This window comes from Echinops telfairi, unplaced genomic scaffold (genome assembly GCF_000313985.2).
Source record: "Echinops telfairi isolate 266 unplaced genomic scaffold, ASM31398v2 ScPeMD7_7467;HRSCAF=8505_1, whole genome shotgun sequence".
Classification (NCBI taxonomy): domain Eukaryota; kingdom Metazoa; phylum Chordata; class Mammalia; order Afrosoricida; family Tenrecidae; genus Echinops; species Echinops telfairi.
In genome coordinates, this window is record NW_022111368.1 from 7,691,735 (window position 1) to 7,704,211 (window position 12,477).

At 45.1% G+C, this 12,477-nt stretch overlaps 1 protein-coding gene across 1 annotated transcript in view; it reads left to right on the top strand.

Annotated features, from left to right (window-relative positions):
- The window catches only part of COL4A2 (collagen type IV alpha 2 chain), a 232,987-nt gene that overhangs the window by 140,680 nt on the left and 79,830 nt on the right, over nt 1-12,477 (top strand). Inside the window, exons 8-13 of the mRNA XM_004704409.2 lie at nt 1,881-1,952; nt 3,549-3,584; nt 3,711-3,773; nt 5,503-5,538; nt 9,625-9,666; nt 12,136-12,234. Coding sequence (XP_004704466.1) covers nt 1,881-1,952; nt 3,549-3,584; nt 3,711-3,773; nt 5,503-5,538; nt 9,625-9,666; nt 12,136-12,234 — 348 coding nt within the window. The remainder of the gene's footprint in view (nt 1-1,880; nt 1,953-3,548; nt 3,585-3,710; nt 3,774-5,502; nt 5,539-9,624; nt 9,667-12,135; nt 12,235-12,477) is intronic.

The following is a 12,477-nucleotide window of genomic DNA, read 5'->3' on the forward strand; positions in this document are numbered from 1 at the left end:
GAGTGGTGAGAACAGAAGCATGCCTCTCTGCTAACGTATTCCTACAGGGGTCAAGGCATGATTTCACTAGATTCAAATAATTCTCTGTAGTCACCATTTACATCTTAGCTAGAAATAATGGGTTGATGTTTGTATTGTTTTGCTCAGGTTGTTGTGTGTTGTCGGTTTGCTTTGGACTAACATCAACCCTATAGGAGAGAGTAGAGCTTCCCCCTGCGGTTTCCAAAGCAGTAAATCTCTATAGAAACAAAGCACCAGTTCTTTCCTCTCAGGGCTAGGCTGGGAGGCCTGGTCCACGCACCTCACAGTTAACAGCCGAGGTCTTCAGCATCATGCTCCCCAGGCTTCATCTGCAGCCCAGACTGCCTCCCAAATGTCCCTGCATCTTCTCCCCTAGTCCTGTGTGATTGGCAGTAAATGGCATGATAGTGAAATAAAAGAAGATGATAAAAGTTTAAGCCCTAATTTTTGATCAGTGGCCTGCCTAGTCTCCTTCCTTATCGTCCTTGCTTCGTCAGTGTGTCGCACGGTGCTGACGTGTGTCTTTCTTTCATTCTGGAAGCTGTGTCACTGGTACCCCAAATAGGAGCTGGGTCACCCATGATGGGTTTCAACAGAGCTTTCAGAGTAAGAGAGACGACGGGGAAGGAGCTAAAACAATAGTATTGTTATGAATAATAGAGTTTTAAACTTGGATTTCATTCTGTGTCAATTAGAAAATATTGGTACATTTCTATTTCCAGAATGATAGTATTTTCCTATGACTTCAACTTCACAATAAAGTATCAGACGTTTTTAGTTCATGTGGATACTTATAAAGATATACCCGTGTGGTAAAAAATATATAGTCAGTTTATTATATGCAAGAAATGTCGACTGGAAGAAAAATCAAGCCTTAACAAAATGTTCTAATAAATTAGAAAATTAGACTAGATGATCCTTTGTGACCCAATTTAAATTAATTGACAGATGTTAACTGGTCTGAAAGCCTGTGAAAGCATCGTCCTCTTGTTCTCCAGCATATCTTCTTTGCGGTCTCATCTGGTTTTTAGGATCGTAGCAAAGTGCTCTGACCTTTTTCCCCCCGCAAGAGTACACTGTGCCCTCTCACCACCAAAACCTTGCAGGGGCCTAGGTTGTGCTAAAATTCCCTCTGGTAACACTGTTGTTTCAAACGCACATGGAGGAAGAAGAGTCTTCCGTCCCTTCCCCAGGCTGATACCCTCAAAGTTGCAGAATTCTCCGACACCCAGCTTTCCTTTTAGGGTCCCCCTTCATTGTCTGTTCCTGTTCATTTTACCAACAGACAGAGCATTTTTTATTGCCATCATGTAATTATAAAGAAATAGACCCACAGCATCGAAGTACTCATCTCCTATGCAGATGCAAAAGATCTTTCTGTGCACACATGCATATGTACACATGGAGTAAAACTCCACACAGTTTTAAACAAAGGCCCCAATTCTCCTCCACCAAAAGGTAATAAACAGTATATGTGCTTCTATTAGTGCAAAAATGGCAAATAAATAATGGCCACACAAAAAACCCCAAAAATTAAAAAGAAAAATAACATACTGGTAGATGCACGAATCCATTTGCTGAGAGTCCATGTGGGTTTGTGAGGATAATTTAAATTCCATAAAGAATTTCTATTTGACTTTGATGAAAGATGCTGTCTGGTAAATATGAAGTGAAAAGCCTCACTCTTGCTGTTGAATACAGTCATTGGGGTTCAGAATAAGTGAAATCAGCCCTAAGAGGAATGAGACGTTGCATACATAAGACTCAGTGTATATGCATGCAAATGACTATCGCTGGAGTAAACACTAATGGACTTGTGTATTGTGTGTGTGTGTGTGTTTAATATATTGTTGATCTAGGGACCTCAAGGACCCAAAGGACAGAAAGGCGAACCTTATGCATTATCCCAAGAGGACCGAGACAAATACAGGGTAAGTCTGCTAGAGATATAAAATATAAAATGTAATGAAAATATTCAGTATAGTTTTCAATTGGTAAAGTTAACTACCAAGTGAGTACTAAGTTATAAGGGTGAAGGCATTCGAAGACTGCACAAAATGGTGAAATAATCCAAAATTATGATCCATTTAAAATTATTTTATTTCTGTCTCATCTTCTTTCCTGTGTCCCTTCTGAGAGAATAGTGCAAAACTGCCCTTCACAGATATGTCCATGGTGTTTCTACTCCGTGTTTCCTAGGTGGATGGAGAGAGAAAAGGCAGATCATTTCTGTGATGAATTTAGAACATAATGGCTGAAGTGTCTTACACAATACTGACTGGTGACTGATTTGTTCTGAGCCTCTTCACTAATATATCATACCCCGTCACACTCCTATGTCAGTTAATTAATGCAGAACAAGAGTGAAAGACTAAAACAATACTACTCAGTCTATATTAATTGTTACATCTCTATTAGTGGCTTCAAACAGCAATCCTTGTTAAGGATACAAACACATTTTGAGCCAAGAGAGTGGCAAACAGCATGTGGGGAAATTATCAGAAGAGATGGCACTGTATTAAAAGGTCAGGCTGAATGTGGAGAGACCCAGTCTCTCTAACCTCAGCTGAGCCACTACCTTGCGGGTTGGCTTGGTTAGGCCCTTTCACTGCTGTGGACTCAGTTTCCTCACCTGTGAAAACATGCGTGTTGTTCAGATTATTTGTCAACTTCCATTCTGCAGTTCTGTGATCTAGGTGTCTGTCGATCTCTTGACTCCATCCATAGAGCCGCACTAGGGACTCTTTGACACCGCTTCTTCCTGAGGACATGTTTGCATCCGCATGTACAACTCTGCAGATGTCTATATGGTCATGCAGTTAATGGCCTTGGGTTCTCTTCACTTTCACTGTATGGAGATTCCCTGGAGGCCTTAACTTGTATCTTACTGTCTACAAGTAAAGTGTGTAGTACTCCCACATGAAGCATCTTTGTAGGAGGGTGTCTAATATTACTATGCATGGACTTGACCCTTCTAAAATTTCTGACTCATGTTCCTCACTGAGCATCTTCCATGGCTGCCCCTGCTACACTTGATCTGTCACCCATGATTACACACAAGGAAGGAAGTTGAGGAGCGATAAATTTCATGTCGACCCTCCTTCCCTGTACCGAGTGTTTCTCTCTCGAGCCCAAAGCCCTGTCCAGCATGTCACTTTTGCTCCTAAATGTCATTGAGAAGTATAAGGAATGTGAAAGATCCCCATTTGAATTTTCTACTTTACTAAAATTAAAATTTGAAAGTAATGACCATTAAGAAACTGACACAGCTTATTCTTTTTTGAACGCACATGTTATGGATTTACCTTGGCATGCCTGTCAAAAGTATATGTACACATGCATGCACTCGACACTGCACTAGTGTCACAGAAATCTCACATGCATAGCAAATAATATGTGAGAACTTAAAGAAAGAGAGATGGGGTTGATATCGTTCCATGTGCTTATTTCCAACACTGCAATAAAATATAACTAAACCTAAATATGCTTCAAAGCGCTAACTCTTGAAATGATTTCTTCTCAATTAGGGTGAAACTGGAGAGCCTGGATTGGTTGGGTACCAGGTAAGTCTCTCTCTTTCTGCTTTTTTTTTTAAACTGGAGAATAACCTAAGAAAAGTCTTAAGAACTGTACGAGTCCAAATACCCGTCTGCACCTTTTAAAACCATGCTCTTGTTGCATGTTCACAGGGGCCTCCTGGTCGCCCTGGGAGTGTGGGACCAATGGGTCCAGTTGGAGCTCCAGGAAGACCAGTAAGTACCATACTAGTGGGCCCTTTATGGGGGCAACCTCTTCAGCTCTTAAATGGAAGCAAATGTTTTACAACAAAGCTATGTTCCTGTAGTCCCGTTAGAAATTATCAGGACACATGCTTCATTCTATACCTACATTTTGAACATTCTTGTTAGGTGAGAGAATAATGAGTCAATATACGGTCACCAGATCACTGCCAACCATGTCACATTTTGACCTGGGCTGCCTGGGTGCTCTTCCAGTCAGGTGCAACCTCAGACCTGCCCACCTGATGGGAACCTGACATCTCCCGACAAAGCAGACCCAAGCCCAACATGTTGGTGCGGAGGGGGAAAGCTGAGTCAGCACACTTAGGTGGTCACAGCAGTTACAGAAAGGGAGATGTTGAACATCAATTTGTGAGGCGTCCTGAGTCCCAGCAGAGTGGTCGTCTGCATTGTTTCATCTCCTTCCAACCCAGGGGTAGAAAGAAGTGAGACGGGACATATACTTGAATGATGGAGGAGTGGTTCCAAGAAAGAGAAGAGTAGAAAGCAGAATAATCCCTGTTCAGCCTTTACACCACGGCTCCATGATCCACATGAAACTCTAGGCGAACTGGGCCCTGGGAAGAGCTTTCGGACTCACTCATTCCCTAAATGTCCTTAGCAAGTAATAGGAATTAGCCTGAGGTGACACATGGAAAGATTCCAGCTAAGCCAGATAAAGACCTCGTCACGGAAAACTGTTGCTCAAGATTGGAGAAAAGCTAGCAATTGATCACGACAGATATTGAACAACAACAAAGGCATGGTATAGATGGAGAAACAGCCATACTAATAGTTGAGGTGGAACTACTCATAAATTTCCTTCAGACTATAAAAAAAATAATGATAATAAGACTTTCTGTTTTGTTCCCTAATGCTGTGAAAATCACACTTGCATGTAGCTCTCTCACTACAAAAGATTTCTCCAGGTGGACTGAAATAAGGATTACATGATGCAAAATGTTTGCTCTCCACTGCATGCATGAGAGTAAACTTCCCCTTTGGGGTTGTCCCCCCATATGGCCCACTTTGGAATTGCTATACAATCAATGCACAGAACTCTAAAATAGCAGAGTGTAGCCTCTAAGTGATTGAAGTTCTTCACACGGATGAACATAGCTCACCGTCCCCAACCTGCCCCCTTCTTGGCTTCTCCTTCTTTGTACAAGGACACCCATTCCTCCTCTAGTGCAATGCGAATGCGCTTCCCCTGGACCTGGGGCGGGCCCTGCAAGCTCTGCAGCCATGTGCTGATGGCCTGCCATCCCTGCGGTGCAGACCTGTAAGATGCATGCTGTCAGGGAGCCTTTGTTCAACCACTACCCCAATCTGCTCGACAGTGTCCTGTGGGGGAATCCCAGAGGAAGAGAGGAGAAACAGGCCCTGCAGTCCCAGGCCCTGGGACCTGGGCAGAGATCAGAACCAACACAAAGAGGACATGAGTGGAGTCAAAAGCCTCCACACACAAAAAGCAAACTGAAAACAGCTGTACGCAGACAGCCAGCAGATTCTGAGAACTGAGCACTGTCTCTCTGACCATCCAGCTTTTCATCTTTACAGAAACAAATGAATCCGAAACCTCTGTGAGCCCTACACGATGTTTTAAATATACAGTTAATGGCTTTCCCAGAGTTTCCCAGCAGATGTTATCTGGGTCCCAGGCGAAAGAAAACAATTTACACATCTCTTTGTGTTTGTGCAGGGACCACCCGGACCCCCTGGACCGAAAGGAGAGCAAGTAAGTTGGCCTTGTGGGAGGAAGGGGAGGGGGCACGGGAACGTAGGGGCCTGGGATTCAGATGTAGGTCTGTGTTTTACTGGTAGAACTAGTTGGTTGGCGTATTTGTGGATTGTACGCTCAGAGCCATTCTATAGATCTTTGTTCCTCAAACTCAGTTTTAAACGACAGCTGTCAATCCGAGAGCATCTCGAGAGCCTGCCGCATAAATAGTCACTCTGTTAAATGTCCTGCGGCACACACATGAATCCCAGTAGTCCCGGTGCTGTGTAAAAATCAAACTAATACACGGAGATTAGAGAAAGCGGGGACCACTCACATTTATCCACAAGTGACTCTCCAGGATGGGATCCCTGGCAGTTTTCCCCTGGCCTAGGACCCTCTGTGACGCAGTCCGGCTCTGTCCTGTAGCGTGACTGTAGGAATCAGAATCGACTGGACAGTGCACACCCAATGATGAGAGTGGAGCGGTCACAGCTCTCCTTGGTACAGAGAGGCCAAGGGCATTCTTCTACCTGGAGAGAACGAGATTATACAAGTCTAACGTCGGTCTCTAGGGATGCGTTCAGTGATATTCTGGTCAGATGAAAGCCTCCAAACCCAAAACCAAGCTCATTGCCATCGAGTCAGTGCTGACTCATAACGATCCCCACCCCACCACACACACACACACACACACACACACACACACACACACACACACACACACACGTGGGTTTCCAAGACTGCAACTGTTACGGGCGTAGAAAGCCCATTCTTTCTCCCACAGAGCTGCTGGTGGTTTCAAACTGCCATCCTTTTGGATTGCAGCCCACCGCCTAACCACTGTGCCACCCGGGCCCCTGGTAAACTAAAGCCTCACGTTCTATTATTTCCATCAGAGGAAGCAGATTAAGCTTGCCGGAGGACAGCGAGGTGGGTGGCAGTTAAGAACTTGGCTTCGTGATAGCCTGGGAAGGAGAAATGGCCCAAACACGCAAAGTCAAGTTGACCAGGGAAGTATTTCATCAAACTAGACAGGACGCAGTTCTGGCCCACTGTTCACGAACCTTTTAAGAACCAGTCCCTTGCCTGGCCTTCAGGTGAGGGACATATCCAAAGCGGCACATTTAAAATGAATGCTCCAGGTGTGAAATCCCATTTCCGTGACCTCCTGCCACCACCCAGTGCTCCCAGCTCCTGTCACATCCAGCATCCTCTGCTGGACCTCTCTCCGCCCCCACCCCCACCCCCCATCCAGCAGCCTTGAGAAGGATGGGAAAGGACCAGAGCCAAGAGCACCGGATATAGCACAGGGCAGCCAGGGCCAAGAAAGCAGAGCCAAGCTGCAGGCTCAGGCAAGAGCCTCAGATCTCCACTGGCCGCCGCAAAGACAAACAGCCCTCGTCACCCCCTGACCAAGCCATTTCCTGGGGACTTGGACAGCCAGCTCAAGAGGCAGAGAATGACCGCGGGGGACCGAAACATATTGCAGTCCACTCTAGGCAGGCTTATTCTCTGCGCTTTGACTTCAGCTCCCAGGCAGCTGGGAAAGAAGGGGAAAGGCTAACATTAATTAAAGACTTTGTTTTTAGTGTCAGGGACTCTGGGCATGTGAGGGGGCAGGCACTCCCCCACAGAGAGAAAAATCCGATGGGCCCTGTCACTATGGGAACAGGGAAACCCTGAGGAAGGAGCCAAGTGGTTTGGGTGTAAAGGACAAAGATCACCCTTTCTATAGAACGCTTGTGCGTTTGTAGCATAGTGTTTCCTGTGTCCCCATTTTATACATCAGAGGTGAGTCACTTTGCCCATAGGCAGCAATTTTGTTCAGAAAACTACTAACGACTTTGCTGAGTGACTAGGCCATGGCTTGGTTCCTTAAGCTAAAAAGGAATCTGAGGTGGTTTGCTAAAACCCAAAGGACCCTTCCCCGAAAAAATAACAAGACTAAAAAGCCGAACACATTGCCATCGAGTGAATTTTGACTCATGGCGTCTCCTAGGCTGTCAGTCTTTATGGGAGCGATCATTTCCTCTTTCAACGAAGAAGCGCTGGGGTTTGAAACAATAGCTTTATAGTCAGCAGTCCAGCACTTAGCCACCAGCACCGCCCCTAGAGAGACCCTGTGTAGAACTACTCTCTAGAACTTTAAGGTTAAAATCCTTGTGGAAAAAGGATTTTTACCTTAAATCCTTTAAGGTAAAATCCTTGCGGGTGGCCCCTCTTCTTACCCACAACCCCAGCAGGGGTCCTTAAATAGCCAAAGGGTATTTTATATGAAATTGAGATTGTTGTCCCAAAATGAGAAAAAGGCTGACGTAAAAAGAGAGGGGATGAACAATGATCTTCAAATATGTCCTCCAGTGGAGGAAAAACGGGCTGCCTCCTAAGTGTACAGGGGATCAGAACCAGAAAATGCTCGTAGATGACAGCTTTTAGAGATGCTGTGGTAATGCGTGAGAGAAAGCCACATTATATACCACTGACTAGTGCTAGACACTAGGAATTCTAGTGGTGTAATGGCTAGGCATTTGGTTGCGATCTGCATGATCAGCAGTTCAAAACCACCAGCAGCTCTGCGGGAGAAAGACTGAGTTTTCTACTCCCATAAACAGTTATCTCGGAAATCCACAGGGCATCACTATGAGTCAGCATTGACTGGATGGATTGAGTTTGGTTTGGAGTGCTAGACATTGGTCAGAAAACAAGACTCTCAGCATATCACTGCCTGTGAAACACAGGATATGCAAAAGAGACTGCAGCCTTGAGCCCAGAGCCCAGGTGTGGGGCTGCTAACCACAATGGGGCAGCTATTGGAGCCCTCCCGGGAGAGATGAGCCTGTCTGCTCCCATTAAGATTCACAGCCTCTGTCCAACAGGGTGGCTGTGATGGTGGGCAGTTACTGCTTTGCTCTGGTCTATTAGAAGTGCCCAATAACCGAGAGGTAGGAAGAATAATGAAGTGCATTTTCCAAAGGGTAAGATGTTTCAAATGCAAATGCCAAGCTTTCCCCTAGGGAATATCTCAGCTCACTGATGGCAGGTTTGCTGAGAGTATAAACTACATGACTTCTTCACAGGCCATCAGTTTAGGCTTCTGTAGCAAGAGAATAAAAAACCAGTCCCTGTCAAGTCAACGCCAAGCCATGGCGACACGTGTGTGTGACACTGTGTGCGCATGCTCCACTCGGTTTTCATCGCAGGACTTCCAAAAGTAGATCTCTCAGCTTCTTCCAAAGCACCTCAGGGTACAATTGAATCCCCAGCCTTCTCGTTAGCAGCCAGAGTCACAATTGTTTACACACACACACACACACACACACACACACACACACACTAAACCCACAGGGGTCACCATGAGTCAGCATTGACCCCAGGGCATTGAGGTTGGGTCTGGTGCAAGGGGAACTGCACATTGCATCTGCTACACACAAGGTCAGTAGTTTGAGACCACCAGCTGCTCCAAAGGGGAAAGAGGAGGCTTTCTACTCCCATACAGAACACACAGTCTCAGAAACAACCCACAGGAGTAGCTCTACTCTGCCCGATATGGTCTCTATGTCTTGGAGTCGACTCACTGGCCGTGGCTTTGAGTTTGGGTTACCATCTCAGTAGATGCTCACAAGACACGTGAAGTGCCGCTTTCTGCAGGGGATAGATACAGGGTCAAGTTTGCTCCTGCGCACCAGGCTCACAGTTCTATCACATACTTTACATAAAGAAGTCACAAAAGAGGGAAGGAAAACAAACAAACGTATTTTCCTCCTCATGTCAGTTGGTTTCCAGGGGCTGAAACCAGCTTATACAAGGCTAGTTCTCCCGTGATAGCGCATGTCTCGTTTCCTTTTCTGAAACATCCTTTCACTGTGGCCCGGTGGTGCGGGCACTAACCACTCAGCTGTTAGCCACTAGGTGGCCAGTTCAAACCCATCGGAGAAAGATGTGGCAGGCAGCTTCCTTTAGGGTTTCTAACCTTGGCAAGCCTGAGGCTGCTCCGCTCTGCCCTAGAGGACCGCTGTGGGTTGGGATGGATTCAGTGACGGCGGGTTTGGTTGTCTTTGGGGTTTACTTTTTAAAACTTATCAAGTCCGTCCATCTTTTCAGGGCAACCGAGGACTTGGTTTTTATGGAGAAAAAGGTGAAAAGGTAAGGAGACCTGTAGATGAAAGCTGAGGCAGGCACTACGTCACAATTAGAAAACAGATCATTTCAATTAATGCATCTCCTATTGCTGTCTTGAGCCACAATGCCAACAGAAATTTGGCTGTGAAAATAATCAGTCGGGTGCCAAATTAGCATACATGCTCCAGTGATTCGTTTAGGAACCAATAAGACAATGACAGTGGACCATCTGCTTGGATACCAATGTTCACTGCAGCAATTTTCACGATGGCCATAAAGGGGGAAACAACCTATGTGCCTGTGACAGATGACTGAATGAACCATGGGGGGCATGTATACAGGGACTTCATAAAGTTCATGAGCAACTTTGGTTGTCTATTAATTCCACTTTTCACACAGTGCTTGGAGCCCCCCTCTGGGCAGTGGGATAGAGAAATGCAAAGAGATAAAAATGTGATGGTGATTCAAAGAGAGCCTAATAGATTAAAGCTAATGCATGCCGTATTTAACAATTAACAAAGAAATTTAACGGGAGGAGGGAGTGGCGATACTTAAGAGGTACTGGACTTCTGTCTGGGATGATGAACATTTTGGAAAGAGATCGTGGTGATGGTTGCCCATGGTGAATATAAATAATACACATTCAAAAGTGGTTCCATGCCAGTTTTTCATAATACATATTTCCACAACATTTCTTTGTAGTCATCCATCTTGGTTTACAATAGATCTCCAACACAGAGACACAACAGCAATATAGCAGAGGAGAAATGGGGCAGAGAGAGCACCAGATGAGACCTGTTGGTGGATTACCTCCCCCTTCCTCTGGCCTTCCCCATCTACAGGGGACAGGGTGGGTGTGAATTTAGAGATTGCCTCTGAGGTAACTACAGGCACGTGACAAATGAAAACATCACACCAAGAGTGCCGTGTGGAATACACTGGCGAGTGACTGAGATCTATATAAGTGTGGAAGACAACCATGCAGCCAGCTCAGGCTTATGTGATGTGGCCATTTCTGCTGGGGCTCAAAAGCAGGAAAGAGGATTATGTGAACGTGTTAAGCCTCCACTACCCTGAGATCCAAGGACCTCTTAGCCGTTGAGAGGATTAAATGAGAGAATATGTGCAAAAGGTACAATACAGTATCCGTCACCCAAGGAGCATGTAGTAAGTGCATCATAGCTTAGAAACAACCAGAAACCCTCACAAACATAAAATCTCATGCCACCAATAAATCCATTTACTCACAGGGAAATAGCCAGATTCCTTTGACCTCTTTAAGGGCTTTGTTTGTTTGTTTGTTTGTTTGTTTGTTTGTTTTATCATGACTGTTGTTGTTAGGCATCGTCGAGTGAGTTCCAACTCATCGTGAGTTGTGCAGCAGAAACAACACCACCCTGTCTTGCTCACCCTCCCCATTGTGTTTGAATCCAGTGTTGCAGCCAGTCTGTGGACCCATCGTATCTTCCCCTCCTTCACTGCTCCTCTACTTTACCACGCATGAGGTCCTTGTGCAGGGACTGCTCGTGTGAAATGAAGTCTTGCCATCCTTGCTTCTAAGGAATATTCTGGTTGTCCTTCCAGAACAGATTGGTTTGTCCTTCTGGCAATCCATAGTACTTTCAATATTCTGTGCCAACAACATAATTCACATGCAGGTGCCCCTCTTTAGTCGGCCTTATTCAGCATCCAACTGTCACATGCATATGAAGTGATCGAAAATGCTATGGCTTAGAAGCAGCGGCCAAGAGACTTCATAAAATGAAATATAACAAGATAAATGAATAAAATAAGCTGAAGAGAAAGGTTGGAAAAAATCATTGGGTGGAGGGTAATCTCATTAGATCTAATGGAAATAGAGTTAATGACTATACTCTTCAAAGAGTTTATTCATCTTATTAATCAGATTACTAAGGTCAAGGCCCCAACAAATAGATGGAAAGTGACCAAGCAATTCACAGAAGAAATGATAGCATACCTAGAAAAGTATTTGTGACTTGGGATAACAATGCAAATCAAAGTACTTGTGAGGTGTTATATTATCAAAGAAGCGTAATGTTAGTATTTAAAAACCCTTAGCTGGTGAAGTGGTGGTGACCTTGGCCTAATCCTTCGTTTGGGATGCTGTGTGGTGGAAGTCAGTAGCGTAGCCCATCTCAAGAGCCTTAAAGACATTTCTCCTTCAGACCCAATTGTTTCGATGCGTAGGAAGTTACCCTAAGGAACGAATCCCTCAGAATCAAACACAGGCCCCAAATTCAAACAATCTCAAAGTCTTCTCTGAAAGAAATCATGGGCTGTTATCCATGCATTCTGAAGGAAAATCAAAGGCTACAGATCATTTTACATGATGTTTAGTACTCTCCGAAATAGTGACACATGTGGTACCTACAGGACAAACATTCACAGGTGGTGCGGCGGGACCCTGCTTTGATTCAAGCTTCATTGTCTCTTTTCAATTGAAAGCAAATGTTTTTGTTCCACAATACACAGGGTGACATCGGAGAGCCAGGACCCAATGGAATCCCATCCGATAATGACGGTGCCAGCACTGGGCCCAAGAAGGACGTGATTCACCCAGAACAATACAAGGTAAGGGAGTGTCAGGGAAATACTCTGTATTTCCAGGCGAGCCCTACAAAGTGAGCAAAGGTAATGTGTTTCCAATACATTTGAACTTTCACACAGAAGGGAGCAAAGGTGTCCTATAAGAGAGTGTCACCACCAGATCCATGAAGATTGCATGAAGGTGCACCAGCCCTCCATGAATGTACCAAACATTGGTTAGATGTGTGATCAAACTGTCTCACCGGCCCATCGTCTTAAACTACTGTT